Source organism: Balaenoptera acutorostrata, chromosome 7, assembly GCF_949987535.1.
Source record: "Balaenoptera acutorostrata chromosome 7, mBalAcu1.1, whole genome shotgun sequence".
Taxonomy (NCBI): Eukaryota; Metazoa; Chordata; class Mammalia; order Artiodactyla; family Balaenopteridae; genus Balaenoptera; species Balaenoptera acutorostrata.
Genome location: NC_080070.1, coordinates 116,158,783 through 116,185,823, shown reverse-complemented (window position 1 = coordinate 116,185,823; position 27,041 = coordinate 116,158,783). Strand labels below are relative to the sequence as shown.

General features: G+C 50.9%; 1 protein-coding gene across 1 annotated transcript in view; it reads left to right on the top strand.

Moving 5' to 3' along the window:
- Positions 1–6,724: 6,724 nt before the first annotated feature.
- Positions 6,725–27,041, top strand: part of VWC2 (von Willebrand factor C domain containing 2) — a 112,911-nt gene continuing 92,594 nt past the window's right edge. Inside the window, exon 1 of the mRNA XM_007178360.2 lies at positions 6,725–7,503. Coding sequence (XP_007178422.2) covers positions 6,820–7,503 — 684 coding nt within the window. The 5' untranslated portion in view covers positions 6,725–6,819. The remainder of the gene's footprint in view (positions 7,504–27,041) is intronic.

Genomic DNA, 27,041 nt, shown 5'->3' with positions numbered 1-27,041 from the left:
CATTTCCTTCCAGCTGTATCTCAGATTTATGACTCAGACACCGTCCCCCTAAGTTCTGGATGTCTGGATGGTCCCACGTTTGGGGTCTATGCAGAAGTAGTTTGCGGCAAGGAAGCACTTTTTATGATCGTTGTGAGGCACATGGTCATGTCGGAAGCCCAGGGCCTGAGCCCAAGCAGTGTCCCCGGCCAGGTTTCCCTTCCTCTGGTGCTGGCGTTGCTCCAGGAGCTGGTGACATCTGGAGAGCCTGGAGATCCCCCAGAGAACTTCAAAGTGTCCTCGGCATACCAGGGAAGGGTCAAGAGGCCACTCAGTTTGGGGCCTGGGGGAGAAGCCATCCCAGGAAGATACATTGCCTGACTCTCCAGCAGACATGTGTGCCACCCACGTGTGCTGTGGGTCCTCCTGGAAATATGCTCTGCCCCGTACTCTGCCTTCTGCTGTGCGTTGCCATGGCCCACTTTGGGGGACCTGGGAGCAGAGTACAAACAAAGCTAGGTCTCTGGTTGTGCCACTGCCCAGTCTGGTCCATGACTCCTGGGAAGACCAGGAGCCAGAGATGCAGTCCTTAGAAAACACATCCCATCTCAGAAGTGCTCCAGAGTGGACCCCAGGCTCCCTTTATCAACCAAGGAAAACCCTGCCCGGGGTCAGCATGGTGCCCAGCACCTGCCAGGCTGCCTCCTTTGGAGCTGTCCAAAAGGAGGAGGAAAACGACCTAAATGGTGTCACCCAAGGCTTTTCTCCCTCGCTCGATGCACACAGACCCTCGCCTCCGTGGGCACGGCATTTGCCAGCAGAAGCCCACAGCCTTGTGCTATCCTTCTTAGGCCAAGCCATGCTGAGGGGCCCGGGTTCCATTAGGACTGTTTTGGAAACTTCTGTATTGGTCCACGTGTATGTGGTCTGGGGGTCTGGGATGTTAATACAGTGCAGGCCTTTATAGTATATTCGAAATGGATCCCTGGCCACTTCCTTTCAAGAAACATGCTTTTGCCACTGATTTTAGAAGAATTATCTGTGAGTCATCCATTCGATTATCTGAACAGATGCTGCTGACTTTGGGCAGAACAGCAGGAGGGATGAGTCCCCGAGGTGTGGTGTAATCAGGCAGCCTGTGCAGAGGGCCAGCACGGGAGCAGTAACTCTCCACCCCAGCCGTGGGTCAAAGGCTGATCGGGATGGAGCTGTTGCCTCTGCTGACCAGTAGCCTGATCCAGAGCCGAGCTTTAGTAGCCAGCTTGCTCTGTGCACATCATAAAAAGCCACCTGAGCGCCTCAGGTGGCTTCTCTCACTCATTACGTTGAGTTAGTGGTCCGCCTTCTGCCTGACCACAAAAATCCTGCTGACCCTGATTTCAGGTGTGAGCAGCTTTTATTCCCTCTAACCCGGAAAGATGAAGACTTTACAGCTTTTCCTTTTCTCTGGCCCAAGTCCAGAATTCAAGGTAAATGCGGCTTTGCAAAGGTGTGAACTAAATAAAAGCAACCCTTAGGCATTGGGCCCAGGCAATCAGGGAACAGCAGGATTTCATGAGAGGCTCGAGGCTTTGCATTTTCTGCCCCATCTTTACCTGGAACAGGAGTTTCCAGAAGGCTCTCCTTCCCACAGAAGCCACTCTGCATCCCCTCCCTGTAAGGCTGGCAGCGCTGGCAGCGCCCTCCCCGTCCATGGCCAGCCCTGGAGAAGTTCTTCCTGCAGCCACAAGCAGCTCTTCACTCGTGGAGAAAATGCACAGGGCGCTTGGCCCCTAGCATGTGCTTTCCAGTCTCCACCAGGCCCTCTGTTTCGCAGCTGGTTTTTTTTTCATCCTCCTAACCTCATGCCATATTTTATCCCACAGTCTCTTTTCTACTCTCAAGCCACAAACACCACCTCTGCCCCTTCGATTCCCACAGACAACCTTGTTTCATCCCCCGGGGGCAGGGGGCAGACCCAAGTTTCCTGACATCTCCTCCCACTTTATCCTCTGATGTACCTCCCTTCCCAGGGCACCTGGTCTGACTTTTTCCTCCAATGAGTTACCTTCCCTCAGTATTGCAGGTGTCACTCCATCCCCGATTCCTCGGCGGACAGAGACTGAGCCCCAGGGTAGGTTGGTCTGGTCTAAACATGTGACCACAAGGACGTCCCCGGAACTGACAGCTCTGGTCGTTCCCATCCCCTCTGCCTCTCTGTGCTCTCAGGAGAGTAGGGCCCAGAATGTGAAGTCACGTGGGACCAGCTGGATTGGGAAGCTGGGGAGAACCTCGTGTCACGTACAGTAAGTCAGGAACAGAGCGCCACCGAGGCAGGGTGCTGTGGTACTGGACCAGAAGCCCTGGAGTTAGAGTCTGAGGTTCCAGGGTCACCTGGCTCCTGCCCTGTGAGCTGGGACCTCAGCCAACTCACAACTTCCTTGAGGTGTTGTTCCCCACTGGCAAAATGGCAAACAATAATGGTGTCCCCAAGACCAGGCGCACTGTGTGAAATAAGTGAGATGCTATGAATGGGCCCAGGACTCTGTGAGACACAAGCACTGTTCTCCCAGTTTTCCCTCCCTCCCTCTGTCCGATCCTCCCTTCCTTCTCTTCTTCCTTCCTCCCTCCCTCCCTCCCTCTCCGGTCCCATCCTCCCTTCCTTCCCTTTATCTTCTCTCCCTCCCTCCTCATTTGCCTCCTGGGCTGTAAGCACAGGAAGATGAATCAAGCACAGCTCCAGCCCCTTGTCTAATAAGCCACTGTTTTCAGAGGTGGGTGCAGACTCCATGGAGCTAAGACACAGTCCGAGGCTACAAGACCTGAAACAGAGACAGAAACAAGCCTTGGTGAAGAGGAAGGTAAATGAGTTATGCCTCAGGGCACCGAAAAGGTGAGGAGGAGGCAACTCTGAACTTGGCCTGGAACCCACCTGCCCTGCCTGCTGCTCAGGATGGGCCTGGGGCTGAGCACAGACTCGCAGACTCAGGGCTTCTGCTGGTTGGTTTAAGACTAATAAAGCAGATTAAAACAGGGCTGCGGGCAGAAACATGCCATAGTCCCAGAGCACTTTGGGGTTCCTATCCACTTGGAGATTTTTTTCTTCTTCCTTTTAAAGATAAGAAAATGGGGACCCTGAAACAGCAGTTGACTTGTCCGAGGTCACAAAACTGTCCCCTAGTGGAGCCCAGTGAGACCCATGTCACCTTACTCCATGACCAGAGATCTTTCTGCTGCCACCTCTTACTCTGCAGCCTGAGAAGAATGTAGATAAAAGAAAGAAAGAAAGGAAGGAAGAAAGGAAGGAAGGAAGGAAAGAAGAAAGAGAAAGAAAGAGAAAGAGAGAGGGAGCGAGGGATTGTGGGGGGGGGGGAGTGGATCAGATTCCCTCGATACCTGCAAAGTCCCTGCTGCTTCCTTGAATCTTTCAACTAATCAAGGCGGCTTGGGCATTGTTCGCCACTAAGGACAGAAATCCTTCTAAAATTACTTCTCCCCTCATCTCGTCTGACCTACCACACTGTCTCTGAGAGTCACTGCCCAAATGAAGAGGTTGGGACACTGGGCAGCATGATTAGCCCCTCATTCCGTCAGGCCCCTTCCCGGGGGGCCCTACGGTCTCATCCTCAGGGCTCTCCACTGCGCCCACGCGCGCTGGCACAGAGGTTTTCTGATTCAAGGGCCCCGTGATTGAGGTGGGATCGGAAGAGACTTCATGATTCTCTCCTTCGGACCCCCAACCAACTTGTCAGCCAAAAGTAGAATCTTCTGCACATACTATTAGTGTTTTATTCTGATCCGTCACATCTACTTGGGGCTATGTCAGTGTAACCTTCTAAGAGGTCTTCTTGTCAAAACAAAAACAAACATGATATGTAATGACCGGAGGGCCAGGTTGCTCTGTCCCACAGGCAAGTGCGACCCGTAGCTTGCCTCAAAGTGACAGGAAGAAAAGGGGGGTAGGGACTGCAGAGGCAGAAAGGCTTAAATCTTTCTGGACATTGAAACCCTCCACCCAACCCTTTTTTTCATTTTCTTGTTTTTTTGTTTTTGTTTTGGTAGATAAGGAGAAGCTTCTTCTCGCCCAGTCTTTCTGTGGCTGGGAGAGGGCCTTTCTGCAGTTCATTTAAATCTGGTTTTTCCCCTATCAAGAGGTGGGAGAGAACAGGAATTGGTCTCAAAGCACCCACCCCAGCCCAGGGCCTGACCTTGTAGGGGAAAGGTTGTGTGTTTATACATCTGAGCATTTTCAGTGATTCTAAGATGACAGGGTAGGAACCATTGCCTTGGGAATGGACATCCCTAGAATAAAAATCCCATTTTAGGGGTTAATGTGAAGTTTCCTTTTCTCCTTTATCCAAGAAAAGTAGCATGTCCATTGATCAAGATCAAAGAGTAAAAACAAGTCTGAATCACACAGGCCTCTGCTTGACAGTTTAGCGTTCCAGCGAAGTTAACCCGAAATGTTTCTATTCGGTGACAGGAGAGTGTGGGCAGGAAAGGGGGGACATAGGGATCGACCGGGGAGAGATGGGTAGAGAGTCGGAAAGCACGCTGAACGGGCTTTTATGAGTTTCTGACTCTTACACGCCTATACCTCCGGGTTTCTGAATGTAAAGAGGAAAAAAAAAAACCCTCCCACAGGCTGCTAAGCTAACACGGCCTTCGAATTCCATATTGAACACACTTTGGTTCTGGTTTTTCAACAGTCGCAAGACCAAGCCGTCCACGGGGAGGAAAGCCAGAGGGGGCCAATTAGGAAGGAAGAAATTAAAGGGAGGAATAAAGGAAAGGAAAAAGCCCAGATGAAAGGTCCAGCGGAGAGTGAGTGACAAGGCCGGAGGATGGCAGCCGGGGGCGGAGGTGGGGAGGCGGCTGCGCTGCAAACTGACAGGTGGGTCTCGGGCCTGGAAGGGGGCGGGTGGGCGGGTGGGCGGGAGGCCCTCCAACCCCCGGGCAGCGCCGGCCGCCGCGGCGACGCCTCCCGCACCCGGGCCGCAGAGGAGGGGCGGGGAGCGCGCGGGGCGGGAGGCGAGAGGCGAGAGGCGGGCGCGCGGGCTCCCACTCCGGCCTCGGCGCCACTCGCCCGCCGCGCTCCGGGCGTCTCTTCTGCCTCCGACGCGCCGCGGATACCCCAGCCTCCGGCTGCCTGGTCCGGGGAGCTCCCCGCGCCTGCTGGAGGAGAGGAGCGAGGCCGAGCCGGGGCGGCCCCGGGGCACGATTCGTCGCGGAGACGCGGGGACCAGACCTGAGGATGAGCGGCGGAGGGCGGCCCGGGCACTGACGCGAGTTGGGGCCACGGCTCCCGGCCGCCGGCGGTGCGATGAGCCTGCCAGCGGAGACGCCCTAGCCGGTGCACGCGCCGGGCGAAGCGCGCAGGTGGGGCTGCGCTCTCCGCGGTGCGCCCCGCGCCGGGCCCCCGCCGGCCGGAGGATGGGCGCCGGCGCCCCGGGGCCGCGCCCGCCGCTGCTGCCCCAGCGCCCGCCGCTAGCCCCGCGTCCGGCCGGCGCCCTGTGCTCATGTACGTAGGCGGGGCTCCCGCCCCCGGGGGGTGAGGGTCCATGTTGGGTGTCCGCGCCCGGGGCGCCCTTCCGCCTCCCTGCTGCTCGGGAGGAGCCCCCCTAACCCAAGCCCAAGTTTGTACATATGGGTGATCGCCCGGGCTGAAGTCCGCCGGGCCGGGGATGGGGGTGGGCAGAGGGCACGGACGACCCGAGCCTGCTTGAGGGGGGTGGGGATGAGGGGGAGGAAGCCACCTGGAGGCGCGCTGAATTTGAGGGCGAGGGGAGTTGGAGGGCTTGGTGGAGAGAGGCTGGGTGGCCAGCATCCTGCGGCGTCTAGGGTTCCATCGGCCCCTTTGGGCGGCATAAAGTTTGGGAACCAGAGAGGCTTTCGGAGACAGGCAGAGAGAGGGGGGCTCGCCCCGCCCGGCGCCCGCCATCCCCGGCCTCCTCCACCGCACACCCTAGTGCTGCCGGGCCCCCCTGCTCTACCGCCACGACCCCTCCTGGGTCAAAGAAATTAGGCGACTGCGCGTTGCGGCCCACGCAGGGGTCTCTGGTCTGCGCCCCGAGTCGCTGAGCGGCTGCCGGGTGGCTGGTGGAGGAGCCAAAGCCTCCGAAAGCCCCGACCCGCAACCGGGAACGGGGGCTGGGCTGGGGGACAGTCACGGACCTTCTTCTGGGCAACCGGGCCTCGGGCGGCGGGCGGGGAAGGGGCGTCTGCGCCCCGCACTGGTGGCGTCTGCAAAGTTGTTAGGATGAGTCACCGGGTCCTGGGAGCTTTCTTACCCCCCTCGCGCCCTTCTTCCCCAAACACCCTCGGGCAAGCGAGGAAGGGTTACCCCCTTATTTTCCTGCACGGCCGTCAGCGACCGCTCCACTGCGGAATTCTCCACTGAGTAGCCTTTAGGGAAGTGTGGCCGGGACCGGAGAGCGCGCCGGGCTCCGGAGTTCTGTGGCTCGATCCGAGCCTTGCAGGGGGCGCGGGCCCTGCTAGCCGCATCGCCGCTGCTCCGCCACCCGCTAATCACGAAGGCACGGGGAACACTGCGGGCCGGTGCTTTTCTGGGACCCGCTTCCGTGGCCGTGTCCACAGTCTGGGATGTGTAGGACCCCGGGCCGCGCCCCGGCGCCGGGCATGCCGCCCCTGCCCTCGGGGTCCGGCGCGTCCATTTCGGGAGCCGCCGGGCCGGGCGCGCGCGGGCCTCGGGGCTCAGCTGTGCTGCTTTCTCTCCGCAGGGACGGCGGCTCCAGACTGGCGGCGGCGCGCCCCCGGGCTGTGAATGCGACTCGCCCCTCGACCTCGCTCCCCGCCCGCCCGGCCGCCGGGACGCGGTAGGGGTTGCCGAGCTCCACTGCGATGGCAGTTGGCGCGCTGTCCGGTTCCCTCCTGCTCACCTGCTGCCTGATGGTGGCTCTGTGCAGCCCGAGCATCCCGCTGGAGAAGCTGGCCCGGGCGCCCGAGCGGCCGGGCCAGGAGAAGCGCGAGCACGCGTCTCGGGACGGCCCGGGCCGGGTGAGCGAGCTCGGGCGCCCGGCGAGGGACGAGGGCGGCGGCGGCCGGGACTGGAAGGGCAAGGGCGGCCGCGGGCCGGCCGGCCGGGAGGCGTGGAGCAGGCAGAAACAGGCCTGGGCCGCCCAGGGCGGGGGCGCCGGGGCCGGGGACCTGCAGGGGCGGCCCCGCGGGGACACCCCGCACGAAGAGCCCCCGGCCGCCGCCGCCGCCGCCCAGGACGCGGCGGACCCGGGCCCAGAGCCCACGCCGGAGCTGCCGGAGGAGTACGCGTACCCGGACTACCGGGGGAAGGGCTGCGTGGACGAGAGCGGCTTCGTGTACGCGATCGGGGAGAAGTTCGCGCCGGGCCCCTCGGCCTGCCCATGCCTGTGCACCGAGGAGGGGCCGCTGTGCGCGCAGCCCGAGTGCCCGCGGCTGCACCCACGCTGCATCCACGTCGACACGAGCCAGTGCTGCCCGCAGTGCAAGGAGAGGAAGAACTACTGCGAGTTCCGGGGCAAGACCTACCAGACCCTGGAGGAGTTCGTGGTAAGAGGCGAGCGCCCGGGCGACTTTGCCCGTCCCAGGAGAGGGTGATCCGGCTCTGAGTCCCCACTTTGGAGAAGAGGCGCTCTGTGGTTCTCAGAGGGGGGCGGCGCTGTGGCCGCGTCCCCTCAGCAAGACCCCTCTTTTTCAGGGCAGAGGTAATTTTTGCAAGCCGTGTGCTCAGTCCCCGTGCATTCGCTCGGTCTTCACGATAAAAGGGTTTCCTTAGAGTGAAGCCCATGGCCCCAAGGCGAACAGCCCGAGCAAAATCACTGGCTGTACTTTTAACCTTAATTGGCTGCTCCTGAGTTAAAAGTGTTGCTGCCGAAATGCTCGCCCTGTTTTCAAACACAGGGTAATTTACCCTGCTGTTTGGGATGTGTTCTTGAGCTAATAGCTCATTAAGGGAGACTATTCACATAAATAAGCCGTTTCCCTAGATTATGTGCTGGGTATCAGGCAGATGTTCTAGAAATTAAAAGAAAAAAATGCTTGCTCAATGGATGCCAAAACATAGTCCACAGCAAAAACCAGGAGTCCAGGTTATGGTTAAAAATGGTTTTATTTTAGGTGAGTACTGGTAGTAATATTAGTAGCGCTATTTCCTGAATGCCTACTGTATGTTAGGCTCTAGGCTGCATTTTTCACCTGTATTAACTTAGCTAAACCTCAAACCACGCAGTAAAGTAGATTATTATCTACTATCTCCAGATGATAAAGAAGAGGAAACTGAGACACAGAATATTTTTAAAAGGTGTCGAAGGCAACACAGCTGTTAAGAAGCAGATTCATGTGTCAAGCATGCTTTTACCCCCTACACTCTTATTTGAACCAAAAGCCCAGCCCCACAGGGGCACTGGCGTGGATGGAGATGCCATCCAGCGCTTGTGCTGGCCGGGGTTGAACTCCGCCCGAAAGCCCTGCTTCTTCACTACCGAGCCTGGGAGACAACTGCACAGCTGCTCAGTCATTCCAGTCCCCCATGGTCGGCTCAGTCCAACTGGACTTGGCCAGTTGACTTGGCATGCCAGAGGTTTCCCGGGCAGCAGAGGGCATCCTGGCACCTCCAGCCCCCAAAGCTGAACAAGGAGGCAGGTGCAAAGGAATCCTTCAGGGTGCCCAGACCATAGCCTCTGAGATCTGCAAGTTGAGAATGTGCCCAGGATGTGACAGCGTGTAGTGAGTTTTAGGAATGAATTCCTGAGTGTTGTAGAAATATTAATATAAAAGCCGAGAAGGACGGATCTATAGGTAATGTAGAAAGTGTGGAGATGCTGGGATTTGGTCAGAAAAGATGAGTTTCCATTCTGGTTTTGCCACTAATCGGCTGCATGATGGGAACAAAGCACATCTCCCCTCTGGCTTTCTTTTTCCTCATCTGTAAGGTAAGGGCCCTACATTCCTTGAGGGTCCTTGGAGTTCTAACAACCTGACACCCAGGGTTTATCTCCAGGCAAACCTGTTTAAGACAGTTCTTGGCTTCAGCCCTTTGGAGAGACAGACAGCTTTGATGAGAACCTACTAGGAACCAGGCCCTGGCCATACTACAGAAGTAAGTCTGGAACCCTGCCCTCAAAATGCTCCTGGAGGACTGGGGAGCTGGGCAGATGCCTCCCCAGATGTTCTGGGGTGCAGCCTGGAAGTGCATAAGTAAAGCTGGCCATGGGAGGTGGTGGAGCCCAGAGGAGGGGCCTTCCATGTTGGCCTGGGACGGGGCTGTAGCCAAACGATTCTCTGGAGTTTTAGATTCATAGGAAAATCTAAGTGTTACAAGATCAAAGACAAGGAATTAGTTTTTAATTAATACTATTTATTGTTTGCACTGTGTGTAGTTCCATAGTCATTTCTTATAAGTGTCCCATGAGGTAGGCTGAGGAATTACTAGCATTTTGATCTCAAAAGCCCAAACGCATCCCAGAGCAGCCATCACAGGTAGAAGGAAGAATTCAAACTTCTGTTCTGGTTATTCATTGCTAAGTGCTGGATGCCATGAAGCTGCCTGTGTGTATGGGGGTGGGGGATCGTTTTTTTAAATTTTTTTTATTTTTTAACATCTTTATTGGAGTATAATTGCTTTACAATGGTGTGTTAGTTTCTGCTTTATAACAAAGTGAATCAGCTATACATATACATATATCCTTATGTCTCTTCCCTCTTGTGTCTCCTTCCCTCCCACCCTCCCTATCCCACCTCTCTAGGGGGTCACAAAGCACAGAGCTGATCTCCCTGTGCTATGCGGCTGCTTCCCACTAGCTATCGGTTTTACATTTGGTAGTGTATATACGTACATGCCTTGTATTGGATTCCTGTTTTCAAAAATTGGTGCATAAGTAGAATGTGTTTCCCACTCTGAGATGGGAGATGATAGCAACTAAAGGGAGATTGGAAAGATTATAATCTCAGGAAGAATTAAAATACCAATAAAGCTATTTTTAGAGTATTAAGCGCATCTTTCATCTTCAAGTGATCCTTTGTTCTTAACTTTCATCCAGTCATTACCAGCTGCTAGGATGACACTGTGCCCAGCTGCTATAAAATTTTCATTATATTCCTGCTCCTATGATAGGTACAACTGCATAACGATTGCGCTGTATATATCACGCTTGTTCATTCTGTTAGTATCAGGAACACTCGTAGGCATTTCCCTAACTTAGGGTGGCTTTGTGCAAGTTTCATTCCATGAACAAAAGCGGGTGCGGTGCTTTCTGGGAGTGTTGGGAGGATAAGCATAGAGGGGTATAAGGTCAGCTGTGAGTCCAGGGGTTTGTGGGGCACAACTGCACCTGTAGCTGCTCTGGGTCCTCCAGGCTTCCAGGAGACCCATCAAGGCCTGCAGTTTGCACAGCACACAGTACCTGGAAGACAGGAAAGGAAAGCATTTTACATCTGAAGCGCTTTGTGCTTCTCTGAAAAAAATGTAATTCAGTGGGGGTTGTGGTACCATAGGGTCATGTCTGGAACGCTCCTGATCACGGCCAGGTCAGGGGAGGTGAAGGGCAGGCCGGTTCTGGTCCTCCTTCCTTGGGAGGCACGCAGGCGCTTTCTATTCTCTGCTTTCCGAGAGAGAGTAGGCTACTGAGGGAGGCTGGGAGCTCGTGGTGGGTGCCTGAGAAGGTGGAACCCCGGATCCTTGTGCCTGTGATGCCATTGCGCACGTGTTCTGGACAGAGCGTGTCTCTTCCCTGCCCTCTCGTGCTTCTCTGTCCTGGGTATGTGTCTGCAGTCCCTGTGCCCGGTGCACGGTGAGGCCAAACAAACCGAAACGTCAGAGTTCGGAGCCGAGAAAGGTTTATTTATCACAGAGCCGTGTCAGGAGTATGGCTGGCTCATGCTCCGAAGACCCCGTGGGTTTCAGGGAAGAAGGTTTTATAGGCAAAACCTGGGGGGCGGGATTCAGGATGTGTAACCCTCCTCTGATTGGTTGGTGGTGAGGTCACAGGGCGGGGCTCCAGGGATCTGTGCTCAGCCTGAAGTCACCATCCTCCACCGGGATGGGGGCCTTAGTTCCCGCAGAAGAGCTCAGGGATATGTATCAGATATCTGTGCCCATCCCTCAGGAGGAACTGGGACCCTCCCACATCCTGCCCTACTGTTTCTTTCTGCATTTCCTCACTCCCCTAATTAGTGACTGTTTGAATCTGCCCTTTGGAACTCGGGGAAGGTCTTGGAGGCAGAAACCTTTTTCCTACAAACAAGAAATAGAAAGCACAGAAAGACTTGTGTACTTGGGAGGGCCCCACAAGGTCCTGCTGGGTTTCACTCTCTGCCCAGTTCTCTCTGTGCTTCAGTCCTGTCTTTCCCCTTCTCACCAAGGCTCTTTACCCCATTCAAACTCCCATTCCTTACAGCCTGGTTGATCTCAGGCGGATGTCAGCAGAAGACCTTCAGTGAAATACCATTAAGCTGCTAATAACAATTAGAGTAATACCCTCCTCCCTCCAGGGATGTTTGCAGTTTAATTTGTATATTCAAATAAAAACATAGTTTCTAGTAGAATGTCCTCCACTGCCTCTGAAATTATACCAAGTGTCCTGTTCTTACACCAGCAGGCCTCCAACTTTGAGTAAGGAAGCTGGTCTATTCGTTTATATTTTTTATACATGAATGCTATTTCATGTGCTCTCTTGCTTCCTGGGGCATGCCATTTGTATAACAAAGTACCACAGACCCGGTGGCTTAAACAATAGAAATTTATAGCTTCACAGCCCTGGAGGCTGGAAGTCTGAGATCAAGGTGTGGGCAGGGCTGGTTCCTCCTGAGGCCTCTCTCCTTGGCGTGTAGAGGACCGCCTTCTCCCTGTGTCCTCACATGGTCGTCCCTCTGTGCATGTCTGTGTCCTGATCTCCTCTTCCTATAAGGACACCACTCATATTGGATTAGGGCCAACTCATATGACCTTATTTTACCTTAATTACCTCTGTAAAGACCTTGTCTCTAAATACAGTCACGTTCTGAGGTATTGGGTTTAGGACTGCAACAGCTGAGTTTGAGAGGGGACACAATGCAGCGTGTAACATAGGGTCAGTGACCAGAGTTGACCTCGTAGGCCTGGGTCCAAGGAGGTGTAGGGAATGCAGTGGGGCAAGGAAGCATCAGCAAGTATGACTGGAAGAAAGAATTTGTAGAGAAGGCACAGAGTGATGGGTGATACACGGAATGCCTGATAAACATAATTAAGCCGCCCACCCAGATCATGGTGATTTAGTGTCTATTCCATTCTGAGCTCCACTTCAGGAATTACTGTGCTGCTTACTTATGTCAGTGGGTCCTTGTGTCATACATATGAGGGCCTCACTTTTAAATTTGCCCCTGAGAGCTACCATACAGGCCAGCAGCAAGTCAAATTTGAAATTCATTAATTAAAACACAATTCCATTTTGAGCAACAAAAGAACTTGTTCCCCTCCTGGGAATCCTGATTTCTGGGGAACTGTGAAAACAGAAACAGGGTCTGCAAGCTTGTTTCCGTGTTTTGTAGAACCTAACAGAATGCATGCCACTCCCTGAGATACAACAGAACTGAAATTTCACTTTGCTTTCGGTTGGGATGATATCAGTTTTGTGTGTCCACGCTGGTTACCGTAGCCGATGAGGAGGTCTGATTGGCAATTGTATTAAGTCTTAGAAGAAAAAGAGAAAATGAATTATTGATACGTGCTGCTTGCTGGGCTGTCTTGCAAAGCATGGGGACTGTTGGACAGAAGATTAGTGAACGAGGTAGTCACAGGTGAGATGACCCGGGACCACTGAGTCACAAGCCTCTCCTGGGGCCTCAGCAACCGACTTGTTGCAAAATCTCCTTTCTCGGAGTTTATTAATGAAAAACAACTTACGTGAAATTTGGAATCAAAAGCCCCATCTCAATAGATCTCTACTGCAATTATAAGCAAGTGCCAATAAAGAGAAAGACACAATTCTCCATATTTTTCAGTCTAATAGTATTTATATTCTTTTAGCTGATGTTACTTAAACCAAAACAATACCATTATTATTTTCCTTTGCCGAGGAAAATGAACTAAGTTGTGTAAAGTCGATGTTCTTTCCTGTAAGTCAGTTTCACGTGTGTGCTATTGCTATGACTGAGTTTGTTTTGGCTTCTAGGAAGATTTGGCAAATTCTGGACTTCTTTGTTTCTGCCTTTCTGTTTAATGCCATTTAAATGTTAACTTTTTTTTTTTAAAGAAAGGAGAGTACATATGGTTTCCCTAGACCTTTCAGGTAGGGGAAACCTAACGTGAATGACTGCTGTTTTACATGTTCCATGTAGTACTTTATTTGCATGTATGAGACAAATGCTATAAAAGTTCCCACAGGACATTTGGTCCTATCCAAAACTTCCATAAAACCTCTGGTCCATAAGATATTCCATCTCTGCCAAAAGGTCCTTGATATTTGCAAGACCATTTTGTCCGGTTCAAAACTTACATAAGATATTTGGTCCATAGCAGAAGGTCTTTGTAGCAACATGCATGGATCTAGAGATGATCATACTAAGTGAGGTAAGCCAGGCAGAGAGAGACAAATATCATATTATATTGCTTATGTGTGGAATCCAAGAAAAAGATACAAATGAACTTTTTACAAAAGAGAAATAGACTCACAGACATAGAAAACAAATTCATGCTTACCAAAAGGGAAAGCAGGGGGAGAGATAAATTAAGAGTTTGGGATTAACACATACACACCACTATATATAAAATAGATAATCAACAACGACCTACCGTATAGCACAGGGAACTGTATTCAGTATCTTGTAAAAACCTGCAATGGAAAAGAATCTGAAAAAGTATATATACTAATATAATATAATACTGAATCACTTTGCTGTACACCAGAAACTAGCACAGCATTGTAAGTCAACTGTACGTAATAAAAAAAGAAGAAAGGTCCTTGATATTTGGTCTTGTCCAAAGCCATTTGGCATGGACTCTTTGGATAGGACCGAATTTCAAGGACCTCTGGGTGTGGACCAAATGTCTTATGGAAGTTTTAGACAAGACCAATATCTGCTAACCTAAACGTTTAGTCTTTTATGTTGGGAAGAAGGAAACCAACATTCATCCATTGCTTATACATTTTATATCTTGGTGGGGGCAGGGTTTACACAATAGACTGATGAGCTGGTGGTATTTTTTTTTTTTTTAAAGGAGAGAAAACTAAGGTTCGAAGCAGTTAAGTAACTTGACTAAAGTCATCAAGCTAGTGATGGGGAAGCCAGGATTTGAGTCCTGGTCTGTTGGACACTTCCTTCCAACTCTGCCTCTTTACCTTCCTGATCCCATGGGGATGGAGGGGCATTTTGTGTGTGGCTGGGAGAATTTCTGGTAATTGGAAAGGGAAGGCTTATACAGGCCTGGAGTGCCTGGCCCACTTTGTGTCCGGTAAACGCTGAATCAATTTGGGTAAGTGTTTGTTTATGTGGACTTATGTTGTGTTTTGCTCAAGCCATTGAGGACAAAATGAGTATCTGTGGCCTTCAAAGTATAAAATCTTGAGTTGTAAGGAGAAGAAGAGCACTGATCCCAGGAGCTCCCTGAGGGCAAGGAGGGAGGTTCCAGCACGCAGTGGACCGGGTACCAGATCTCGACCGTGGGTAGGACCTCAGAGGTCATCAGGCCCACGCGGGGGCAGACTGATGGCCCAACAGCCAGCTCCGGCCCAGGAAGGTGCTCTGCTTGGCTCAAGGTACATCAGATGTTTGTGTGATAGAGCAGACATTTAACAAGTGAGAGGTTCTTACAAATACTCCAATTGCTGGTTTGTTGTGAGAACGGGGTGAGCCCCAGGCGGCAGCCGTCTGCCAGGGCCAAGCTGCTCCTTGAGAAGGGCACTGGCTCCCCAGCTGACCACCTCCTCCCTTGGCGTGACTTACCCGGGGTCCTGCAGCCATGTGGCTTTGTCATGCTCTCTGTTCACAAGTGGAGAAATTTCACCCTAGAAAATGGCTACCTTCTTCAAGATCAGACAAGCTGGCGGCATCAGAGGAGGGAGGGACCCTGGCCATGCTCTCCAGTCCTGTCCTTCAGTTGGGGTGGACAGTCAGTTTCTAGAACTTTGAGCACAGAGTCCTTACCTTCTGAAGATGTGAGCTTGTGTTCTGGTTCATCCCTGTGCCCGTGGGCAATACTCCGAGCCTTCTTATTAGCGGGCGGGAAAACGTGGAGAGGGTGCTGCTGTCTCTCTCGTAATGAGAAGGAAATGAGAGAGATGGGAACCTGCAGAGCTCCGCACAAACAGCAGAACAAAAGCCTGCTGCTCTTGTGGCCTGGGGAGTTGTGCATCTCAGCGGCAGGCCTGCCCCAGCACGGCGCTTGGTCTCCAGCAAGATGGCCTGTGAATTTCCTCACCGTTAGAGAGTGACTCTAGGGGGCTGTGTGTTCCCCGAAGTATTTCCTTCTCAGATCTGATAAGTCCCAACAGAAAGCTCATGCTTGCATTTAATTATTCAAAAATACTTTTCTGAATAAATATTTGCAGGCATTGGGCTACATCCTGGATATACAGTGACAAACCATCAGGTCCCTCCAATCAAGGGGCAGTGACCCTATAGAGAGTGATGTGCCCAGGGGTTGGTCAGGTGGGGTCGTGGTCTGCAGGGTAGGCAGGTGGAGGCCCCTCACCTAGATCCCAGTGCTGCTAATGCTTTGTGTTTAAATGGCAGAGGAAGAAGAATCCTGGGGCAGCTTTCTAGGGAAAAGACCAGAGCCTGTTTCAGATAGCGCAGTTGTGAGATTGAGTAAAGGATACGGTTTTCCGCTCAAGTCTGCATCCCCTGTAGCCATCCTTCAAGGCACGGTTCTGATTATGTAGCCGGAAATCCTTCTTGCTGCTTATCTGTTCCAAGGCTGAGATCCTGCCAGCTGGATCTCACTTCTCCTTCTATTTCTGTCGGGCACTGGGGTGCGTCCAGGACAGAGGGTGCCTTTCGAATGGATGCAGAAAAGGATGATGTCAGACATCTGCCCGTGGCCCTGTGAGCTCTCTGGGAAGCCCTAGGCCAGTGGAAATGCATAGCAATGGAAAATTAAGATGCCGTGTGGCTCTGTGCATTTCCCCTCATGGCAGAAATGATTTTACCTGGGAATATGGAAGACTCATAGGCTGAAAACCCACTGTTTAGAAAACTCATGAAATCCTGGATCGCATCCAATAAAACACATCTTCTCAAAAGCACAGCAGGAATGGCAAAAAAATAAGAGAAATTAGTCCGTAGAGGTAGATGTATGAAACCAGAGAGGAAAGTCAGTCTTTCAGGGGAGGCTGTCTTAGGATGTCCACTGATGCCCGGGGCCTGGATGCCCTTGGTACTCGAGGCCAGGCTGGGCCACGTCACAAGTCCAGGGCCCCAGGTAGGGAGAGTCAGACCAGGGTACCTCTCATAAAAGCAGACTCCCCTGAAGAGCCTGTCCTGCAAGAGGGCAGTGTAGACACACCCCCTGGACGGCCGCAGCACTGGGCGGAGCTGGAGGCTTCCCTCTCAGCAGTTGCGCATGCCCTGCTGTGGATGTGGAGCCCCTAGTCATGCTTCCCTGAGTGCTCTGGATAATCCATGTGGAATATTTTTATTTAAAGTGGTCCCAGGCTGGCAGGGCCCACAGGTATCTGACAAAGGCAAACACTCTCCAGCCACAGAGAATCCCCACAAATAAGGTTCCAAGGAATGTGATGTCAAAATAACAATTACACACAAGAAGAAAGAGCATCAGAAACAAGAGTCAGCCGAGACAAACGCAGTCAGATCAGACCCAGATGTTGGGATACAAACGAGAATATTTTTTTTATGCACAGAGAAATAAATGTGGGAATCAAGTGGATGGGTAAACCACATTAGTATATACCAAGTACTTGCCAGCTTTGGAAAGGAATCACATAGAATCTTCAAGGGGAGGATTTGACAGGATGATAGGTGCAGGTTGTGAGATAATTTCGTGAATCTGGGGGTAGATTTGAAGAAGTTGCCCAGAATGAAACACAGGTGCACGGATGGAACATAGGAAGGAAATGTTTTGGTACATGGAGGATAGAGAAAGAAGGTCTAACATACATCCAATTAGAATTTTGAAAGAAGTAGCAGAGAATGTGGAGAAGATGAAGAGATAGTGCCGGAGACTTTCTAGTTGAAAGACCCCTATTTCCTGATTCAGGAATCCCAGTGAATCTAAAGAAAGATATATGTATGTGTGTGTGTATATATATCACACACACACATATATTAAGTATATATCAAATATTTATGTATATATACACATATATGTGTATATATATATATGTATGTATATGTATAAAACCACACCTAGTGAGACTGCAGAACACCAGAGAGAAAGGAAACATTTTAAGAGGGAACACAGAACAAAGACTTTACCTGCAAAATAACGGTAACTAGGCTGACCCATGACATCTCGTCAAGAATAGAAAATTTCCGCCAGGATTTTCCTGGCGGTCCAGTGGTTAGGAGTCTGTGCTCCCACTGCAGGGGCCATGGGTTCAATCCCTGGTCAGGGAATTAAGATTCTGCAAACCACATGGCGTGGCCAAGAAAAAAGGAATAAAAAACCCAAAGCTGTAGAAGAACATCTTTAAAGAACAAAGAGAAAATAAGCATTAATTCAATTTATGTACCTGGCAAAACTATCTTTCAGGAATGAGCCTGAACAAAAATATTTTTCAACAAAAATAGAGTGCATACTACCAAAAAACCTTTACTAAAAGAAGTTCCAGATGCAATCTAAAGGTTGAAATCCAGGAAGCAAAACAGGATCCCAGAAGCAGAGGCACAGAGTTAAGAAAGAAGGGATCAAAACCCATCCTTCACTAAATTGCAGATCAGTAGTTCTCAACTGGGGTCCACATTGTCCCTACGGGGGAGCTTTGGCCACATGTGGAGGCGTTTGTGGTTGTCATAACTGGGGTGGGCAGATGTTACCGACATCTGGTGGGCGGAGGCCAGACAGGCTGCTGGAATCCTACAGGGTACAGAACAGCCCAACAAGCAATATCAAGGGTGCTGGGGCTGAGAACCCCGACTGCCGATTACAAAAGTGGGCGTCTCCAGGGTGATGACAGCCGAGCTGGTGGTGGAGCTCATGTTCCCGTGCCTTGCAGGGGTTGGTGTGTCCTGCGCTGAATTTTGAGCTGTGAAATTTATCCTTAAACAGGAGATGCCATTAAATACAACTTTTAAATGTTCTTGGAAAAAAATGATCGCTGGGGGGCTGGTGCAGCTTTAGGCCAAATTCTGAAATAGGTGAACATTTTCAAAGGCTCCTTCTGTCGTCCAGGGCTACAGGTCACAGGTGGCACCAAGCTCCAGTAGGCCATGGCCAACTGTTCTGCCCTTCCTGGAAGAAAATTCAGACCACTTCTAAGTGATATGCCCCCTGCTCCTGAAGCAGCTCAGAAATAAATACTAACATACACCGTACCAGACAGGTTGGCCCTTCTGTATCATGTCTTTGCTTTTGTCAAAGGTTGACATGCTACACTCATTTATATCTATCTCCCTGGTCCAACTTTACAAACAATTTCTTACTTACATTTTACTTTTAAATTTCATACATTTTTTGAAAAAGTATCTCAATATTTTTGTTTCAGGAGGCTTGAAACAAAATACGAAATTAGTTTCAAGCAAGCCAGGACTCGTATTTATTCATTCCTGTTAAGGTGTCAGGAGCCGTAGCTCTGCCCCTGGTCATGCTCTCTCATTGTTGACAGTTATGTTCTGGGGACACAGGGCCCTTGGCCAGTGGACGGCTGTCACCGTGGCAGCTTTCTCCCCTGGGGCCGCAGTGCAGGGAGTCCCCAGCTGGCCAGGATGCTGGCAGTCCCTTCCCACGTGGAGCAGGGCCCCCTTGAGCACCTTCGCCTCAATAGGCTGGTAGTTCAGCCATGTCACACTTGGCAGAAATGTCAGGGAGTGTGGGGTAGGAAAAGAAAGAATTCTGACGAGGCTGCTGCCTTTCCCTGGGCCTGTGAGGAACAGGGGACGCGGGTGGCCTGAGGGATAAACCGTGCTGTGATGTCAACCCCTCAGCTCAGGTCACCTCCTGCAGCAGAGTCCCCTGTGGCCTCCTGTGCCCTCCAGGGAGTCAAAGAGATAAGCTCATCTTGCTCCAGGGTGACAGTACGCAGCGGCCGACACAATTGAGTGGTCAGCTCTCAGGGGTGCATCTGAGCTCAGAGATGGATCCCTTTCTTGTGAGTGAGCCCCGCAGTCTCTTAAACCCCATTAACTGTGGAAAGGGACCTCATTAACTGGAGAAACCGCTGGGCTGGCCTGTTGTAATGTCAGGATGCTTTGGAAGAGGCTCAGCTTCAAGGGGAAGTGCAGGGGCCAAAGGTGTGAGCCGAGGATGCTTGTGCCCCGGTCTCCCGCCCTGGTCCAGCACTTGCTGGGTGATTGGCAGCTGAGGCAGGCTGATGGGAGCCAGGCTCCGACCTCAGATGTGTCCAGGTGGCCACGTCCTAGTTGGCGATGGTGAGCCTTGTTCCCGGAGCTGGGTCAGCTCTCCTCTCGTTAGCACAATTTTGTGTGCCCGACGCACAGTGAGGCCAAACAAACTGAAACGTCGGAGTTTGGAGCAGAGAAAGGTTTACTGCAGGGCCGAGCAAGGAGACTGGTGGCTCATGCTGTAAAAAGCCCCGAGCTCCCCGAAGGGTTTCAGCAAACATTTTTAAAAGCCGGGTGAGGGAGTGGGGCGGGTCTTAGGGTATGTGATCAGCTCGTGCACAGTTCTCTGATTGGCTGATGGTGAGGGAACAGGGCAGGGTCACAGGGGTTCACATGATCAGTCCTTAGGCTCCAGGAGGCCCTGGGGCTACGTGCTCATGGTCATCAAGCAGTTAACATCTTCCATTTGGTGAGGGTTTTAGCATCTGCAAAACAACTCAGGAAATGTGCATCAGATACTGTTATCTGGGTACTTCAGAGAGGCGCCAGAGGCAGAGGACATGGGGAGGGGTCTGTCCTGGGGAGTCCCCACTGGGTCCTGCTCAGATACACTCTGGTCACCTTCACTGCTCCCTGCTTAGCGTTTAAACGTTATTACTGCCATCTCAAATGAAGAATGACGAAAGGGAGCAGCATGGTTTTGTTTTCTTCGTGTGCGTGTGTGTGTGTGTGTGTGTGTGTGTGTGAATGTGTGTGTGTGTCTATATTAGGAAGAGATATGCACATGGGTTTCAATGCATTAAGTGTTTTCCCCGTTTGCTGCAGTCCCCACCACTCCCTATTATGCACCTAGTTCGCTGCCTCGTGTTCTTACATGACGAATCCCTGAAAGAATCTGAATCTGTGATCCCTGAGAGAACCAATCCCCATGTCTCACCTCACACCCATCTTTTAAAAGCCTACTCTTGGAAGACAGTTACTTTTAGTCATTTATATGTTAAAGGAAAACCATTTCCTTTTCATTGCTTCTTTCTGCTAAGGATGATTTATCCTTAATCTTTTATACTGATTCTAAAACAAAGGGTTTAGAGCTTCCCATGTTTTAAGAGGAGTTTGGCTTTAACAAAACTGCCCCCAGGGCCTCCCCCCACCCCCCCTTCAGCCCCAGTGTGTAGGTGGTCACGCCCAGTTGGCATCACATCCATTCTGTTAAGGTCTTAATTTAGAAATCTGTGAATAGGCAAAGTATCTATTAGAGCTACTCCATCAAAATCTCACCATTGGACTTCCCTGGTGGCTCAGTGGTTGAGAGTCCGCCTGCCAATGCAGGGGACGTGGGTTCGAGCCCTGGTCCGGGAAGATTCCACATGCCACAGAGCAACTGAGCCCGAGGGCCACAAGTGCTGAGCCTGCACTCTAGAGCCCGCAAGCCACAACTACTGTGCCCTCGTGCCTCAGCTACTGAAGACCACCCGCCTGGAGCCCATGCTCTGCAACGGGAGAAGCCACCACAATGAGAAGCCTGCGCACCGCAACGAAGAGCGGTCCCCGCTCGCCGCAACTAGAGAAAGCCCATGCACAGCAACGAAGACCCAACACAGCCAAAAATCAATCAATAAATTAATTAATTAAAAAAAAAATCTCACCATCACCCATACTCCCAAGTGGGAGGAGAGACTGGGCCCAGGGTCCAGGGTAGCACTCCAAGCCTATCTGCCTGTGGCCCTGGGGTTACTCCGAGCCTTGCTGGCCCCTCCTCCTCCTCTCTGCATGGCTCTGTTTGCAGCAGGCCAGGGCTGGGCGCCAGGGACGGATCCACCATGGGCACACACTTGCCTCCACCACAGAAATGGGGGTGCAGGTGCTGTCTTAGCTCAGGCTGCCAGAGCAAAATGCACGAGACTGAGTGCCTGAAACAACAGAAATTTACTTCTCGTTCTGGAGGCTTGAAGTCCAAGATCAAGGTGTCTGCAGGGTCTGGTTCTGCTGAGGACCCGCCTCCTGGCTTGTACACGGCCGCCTTCTCACCATGTCCTCACTTGGTGGGGAGAGGGCCCTCCTCCTCTCCTTACAAGGACACTAATCCCACCCACCAAAGGCCTCACCCTCATGACCTTGGCCTCATCTAACCCTTATGACCTCCCAAAGGCTCCACCTCCAGAGACCATTGTATTGGGGGTGAGGGCTTTTCACCATATGAATTTAGGGGGGGCATTCAGTTTGTAACAGGAGGCCAGCAGGTTTTTGCTGCATGTGATCGGACTGTGTGATCTGTTAGGTCAGCACCCTTCCAGGACATTCCCCAGGTCTTCAGCCCAGAAGAAGCACCCTTCTTCATTTTCATCTGTTTGCCACCAAGTGAAATACACCATGTAAACACTGCCTGCATCTTTCCCCTCATAAGTGAGTTCCTGCATGATCCATATTTTTCTGAGGGAATTTTATTCACAAGAGGATTTGAAAGACATTAAGGGGTCCTGCCTCAAGCTAAACTATAAAAGTCAGTCTTTGGTGTCTGAGAAGAAAGCAGTGCCTTGTCAGGTTGTCAGACTGTTGTTCTGTTCATCTGCTCTCTGTGTGTGTGTGTGTGTGTGTGTGTGTGTGTGTGTGTGGTAGAGTCGTGTTCTTCCTGAGACTGGAAGCTGACAGCTCCTGGGGACAGTTCTTAATTAAGTCCCTTTGTGTGCAAATCCGTTCTCTGACAGCCAGTGGAAAGACAGAAAGAACAAAACAAAACCAGAATCTTCTCTGAAGGCGCAGGAAGCAGCAGCTTGCTGTAGGTCCGTGGCCATTGGCTTGTGCTGGAGGCTGGAAGGTGGCCGTGGGTCGGGTTCATGTCACTTCGGGGCTGCTATTCCCATGGGAGGGAAGATGGGGGGTGGGGACGGAGGGGCTGGAGCCCTCCCTGCCGGCCCTGATGGACAAGGGGAGCTCAGACAGCGGGCGGAGCCTGGGAGAATGGGCTGCTGGGTGGGCGCCTCTGTGTCTGGGCAGGACCCTGCTGCTTCCCAGGGTGGAGACAGAGCCTTGCTCTAGTTTAAGATATTTCAGGTTGAGGAGACTTGAGTAGGGTTGGGAAAGGATTTAGTCTGAGGTGACTGTTGAAAAGAAAGCTGGGACCTGCGTAGCATCTGCCAGGCTTCTTGCCGGAAGTCAGAGGAAGGTGGTCAGAGCAGGCAGGGTGGCCCAGGACATACTCATGAAGATGGTACGTGAGCAGAGCCCAGTGGCCTGACCAGACCCTGCGTTCCGGCCGCTGCCTTGCCTTGCTGTGTGGGTTTCTTGACAACTCACCCGGCCCCTGGGTGTGTGTGCACCCCATAAAAAAGCAGAGTTGAAAAGCATTGCTCCTGCGTTTTCTTCCAGCTCCAAAATATCACAGCTCCGGGTTATCAGAAGCTAATGAGACCTGTGGTCTAAGTAGAAGGGGATTCCCCTTAAGTGCAACGCACGCACGAGTGTGACTCTGGGCACTTTTGGGAAGACACTAAGCAGCTGGAAGGACACTTTCGCCATCTGGTGACAAAAGTGTGACAGTGGCTTTGGGAGGATGCTTGTCATCCAGGGCCGAGCCAAGGGCTGCTTTCAGCGAAGGGCGATTTTAGCTCCTGCCTCTTGTTTCTTCTTTTTCTTTTTTTTTTTTTCTTTCTTTGTTTTTATTAGTTTCAGATATCATTTGATTTCATCACATTAAATTTTTGTTAAAATAAAATGAACATTATCCTGTTAAAATGTAATGTCAGAAAAATAAAGAGAGGTTATTAAAGAAGTTACCATCCTTTTTGGGGAGAGAAGATATGCTTGAACAGAGGAATTCTCTTTTTTTTTTTTAAGATTATCTGATTGCAAAACTTTAACTTAGATTGTTGTTTTGGAGGTAAAGAAAAAATGAAATGATAAAACGATATAGTATCCAAACTCTAAAACACTTACCTTAGATTTTTATTTTGAGAACTATTGAAAAATTACTCCTGGATAAAAAAGGTTAAAATTTGTATTTATCTCTGTACACGGCAACTTGTTTCTTAATTGGAAATTTTCAGAATAATTATACAAGAGGGTCATAATGTGTAAAAAAAACTCAAATGCACAAACACTGAGATCTTGTTCTTTAGTTTTAGAACAATTCTTTTAGTTCTGCTGATGGTGGGAAACGTTATGCTTTCCAGTTTAGATTTCTAAGCCTCTTTGGGGTAGGTTCTCAGCCCCAGGAGGGAACCGTGGAGCTGGCGAGGCCCCTCCTTGTCTCAGTGGTGCCCCTCTCCACCTGCTCTATCCTCCCCAGCTGACTTATCCACATTCAGTCTGATCCCTTTCCTTTCCCTCCCACTCAAAGAGACAGCTTTGCCTTTCAAAGCCGTAATATGCACACAGCTCAGCTGCCATCTGCCATTGCCTGCTTTTCTGTTAGTTTCTCTTTTTATGTGTCAGCTCCCCAGCCAGGCTGGGCACAGAGGTGAGCGACTTGGGTGTGTCTTTGTATCTCTCTGCGAGAATACAGGATTCTGTTCAGTTGTGAGCCTATGGGATTGGTCAGTGGAGGGTGGAGGGCTTGGTGGTGGGGCTGAGAAGCCTGCCCTTCTATCGCTGCCCTGGAACCACGTGTGCATAATCCCCAGCCTGCAGGGTGGGTGTGTCCACATCGTATATCTTCCACTTTTGGATTTGAAGTTTGTCCACTGGGTAAGTAAGAGAATATGAGTCCTCAGCTACTCCTTATAAATGTTAGCGATATATAGGAAACACTGACACACAGAGCAGAATAGTTAGGAAAGATGTAATAGGCAGAGGGTGGTGTGACACCTGCTCCCCACGTGCAGGACTGGATTGCTCCAGAATCTCGAGGTTTTGCTTCCTGATCTCAGGCTGTGCCCTTAGGGACCCTGTTTCTAGCCATGCCCTTTATGCACTTGTCGGATCCCTTCTGTAAAGCCTCTGCTTTCGTGTTTATATCATCCTAGCATCTGTGTCTTCTCTTCCATTTGTGGATTAAATGTGTAATCCACATCCTGATCCCTCATAATGGAAAGATTTCTCTTTCTTCCTTTGCCTTGTGTGTGGGTATTTAATCCTCCAGCAGCTCCTTACCGGTGGTGAGCAGCCCTTCCTGAAGCAAAGCTGTAGATTTCATTTTTTATGTTTCTCCTCATGTGCTGTGCAAGTTAATTTCAGCTCTTGTGTCTTTCAGTGGTTTCTTCCTTGACTCAGTCAATATTTATTGAGCCTGTGCAGCGTTTTGCACCAGCTCAGTTGCTATAATCATCCTGAACGTGACAGAGACATGACACGCCCTGGCCCTTGAGTTGCACTGAATCTAGTTGGCAGCTGACTGCAGGCTGGGAGTCGGGCTCTCAGCGACAGGACACAGTGCTCTTGGCCAACACGCCCGGAGGAATTCAAGGGGTCCAGGGCTTATGGAGATTCGAAGGAAGGGGGGAGGATCTAGGAACTGGGAAAGAGGAAGGGAGAGGGAAGCCCGGATTTCAGGGTTTCTCTTTGTTTTCATGTTAATCTTAGTTTGTGTCCTTGTAGAATCCAACATTATGGGGGTTAGAAACATAAATGGAACCTCTCTGGTGATGGACAAAATAGAGAAATGGAGAGAAGACTTCATTTTAGGTGGAATGGTTTTAACTGGGAAAGGTCTGGGCTGACACCTCTTAGCTCACAAATTAATGGCATCTATGAAAACATTACAATTCCTTGGGAAGCTGTGCTGGGATTTTCATGCCTCTCCTTTGTCTGTTCCTGAGGAGGCATCTGCATTCAGCCTGGAATTAGTGGGGTTTCATAGCACCCACGCCAGCAGCCACAGGACGAAGTTCCAGATTGGAAATATAACGGTGGTTGCTCGTCAGAGAGCAGGATTGAGCTGACACGAGGCATCTTTGAGTTCTCACCCAGGCCACTGGCCTTTTCTGGCAGCACAGGACAGAAAGATGTGTTGAAGCTGGATTTAAGAAAAGTATGTTGGCCTTCCCAAGTAGGTGGGCATTCTGCTGGGTGGCGGAAGCTGCAGCTGTGTAGGCAGGATAGAGCAGGAGGAAGTGTCTGGAAATTAGTTTCTTTTTTTTGTGCATGAATTTTCATAGCAGCTTTATGGGTAACAGCCCCAAACTAGAAACAACCCAAATGTCCATAAACAAGTAAATGGATAAACAAACTGTAGCGTGTCTATACAGTGGAATATTGTCAAAAAGGAATGATAGGATACAGCACAGACACAACTCAAAATAACTATGCTGAGTGAAAGAAATCAGACAAGAAAGAGTACATGTATGAAATAAGTTTCTGCCTTCCAGAGTGGAAAGACATTTGGGACACAGACAAGAGTGGGATTCAAATTCAGCCTGCGTTCTGGTGTATTTCAGAGCCTGATCCTTCTCAGGGTTATGAAATGACACAAGGCAACACTCCTTATAGATAGATATCTAACTGCACCTGAGTCCATAAATGTGAAATATATGAGATAAAATACAACTGTTAACAAACAACTCGTGTAGAAGCTCCTCCCAAACCACCACTTACTTCATGTAGATCCTTTATGTATGAGGCCCTGAATGTAAGCAGTATCCATTAGGAAGGCCTCATTCTACATCTGAGAATTGTTTCCCATGTAAATTATATTGCTTGTTCCTACTTAGTTGTTTAGAAACAGGCTCAGTATGTGTTTTACAGTCCTTACTGCCCATGTACATGTGATACAGACATGTATATCATTACTGAGCATTCTAAGGGTCTAACTAGTTATGCAAATACTTTAACTACCATCAAGTTAAGATCTTTCTGTCTCCTCTGCTGTGCACTTTGTATTCACGGCTGCTTCGTGGAAAACATGCTCAGACGTGTCTGTTCTTCATGGTTTTGCTTCAGGTTAGATCCACTTTGCAGCACTGTCGTTCATAAGGCACAGTCGCTGGGGTGACTGAAAGAAGAGGGGGCCAGTGAGAGCCCTCAGCAGCAGCCCTCAGCATCGGTACCTGGATCCAAGGCTGGTCCAGGCGCTGGCCCTTCCCCAGGATTCCTAACGCCTCCCCCTCTGCCCCCCAGCCATCACCCATGTTCCCACCTTCCTGGAACTAGCACAAGTGGGTCTCATCAGTCTGGACTCAGGACTGGGATGAATGAATGAATAGCACAGAGCTCCTCTTTACTCTCACTCCCAATTCTGCAAGACTGTGCTCTTTTTCTCCAGCACAACGGTTGACTACTCCAGCCCATAGTGGGTACCTTGAGAATGGCTCCTCTTCCTCAGATGCCCGGGTATTCCTCTAGGTGCTTCATCTAAGTTCTGTACAAAACTTGATTTGTAACTGGAAGATTGCAGAGGACGGCATTTCTGTCATTAAGCGTGTTATACAAGGTGTAGGTGGCTATTGCTAGCAGGCGGGATTGCAGAAACACACCTTAGAAGCTCATGTTCCTGCTCGCAGATCCAGCAATGCACTGGGCATTCTTACCTTCGGTTTGCACAGAAGGACAAAGAACATGGGTTGACAGGAGGCCTTCTGGTGCTTGAGCTGGTATCTGAGGGCTGTTCGGCTTGGGTGGTGCTCCGACCTGGTGCCTGGAATCAGAGCAGCATGTGGAATCCAATCAGGGCCTGGGCAGGCCGACCTCCCACCAGGGCCCCAGACGCCGGAGCCGGCTGCCCC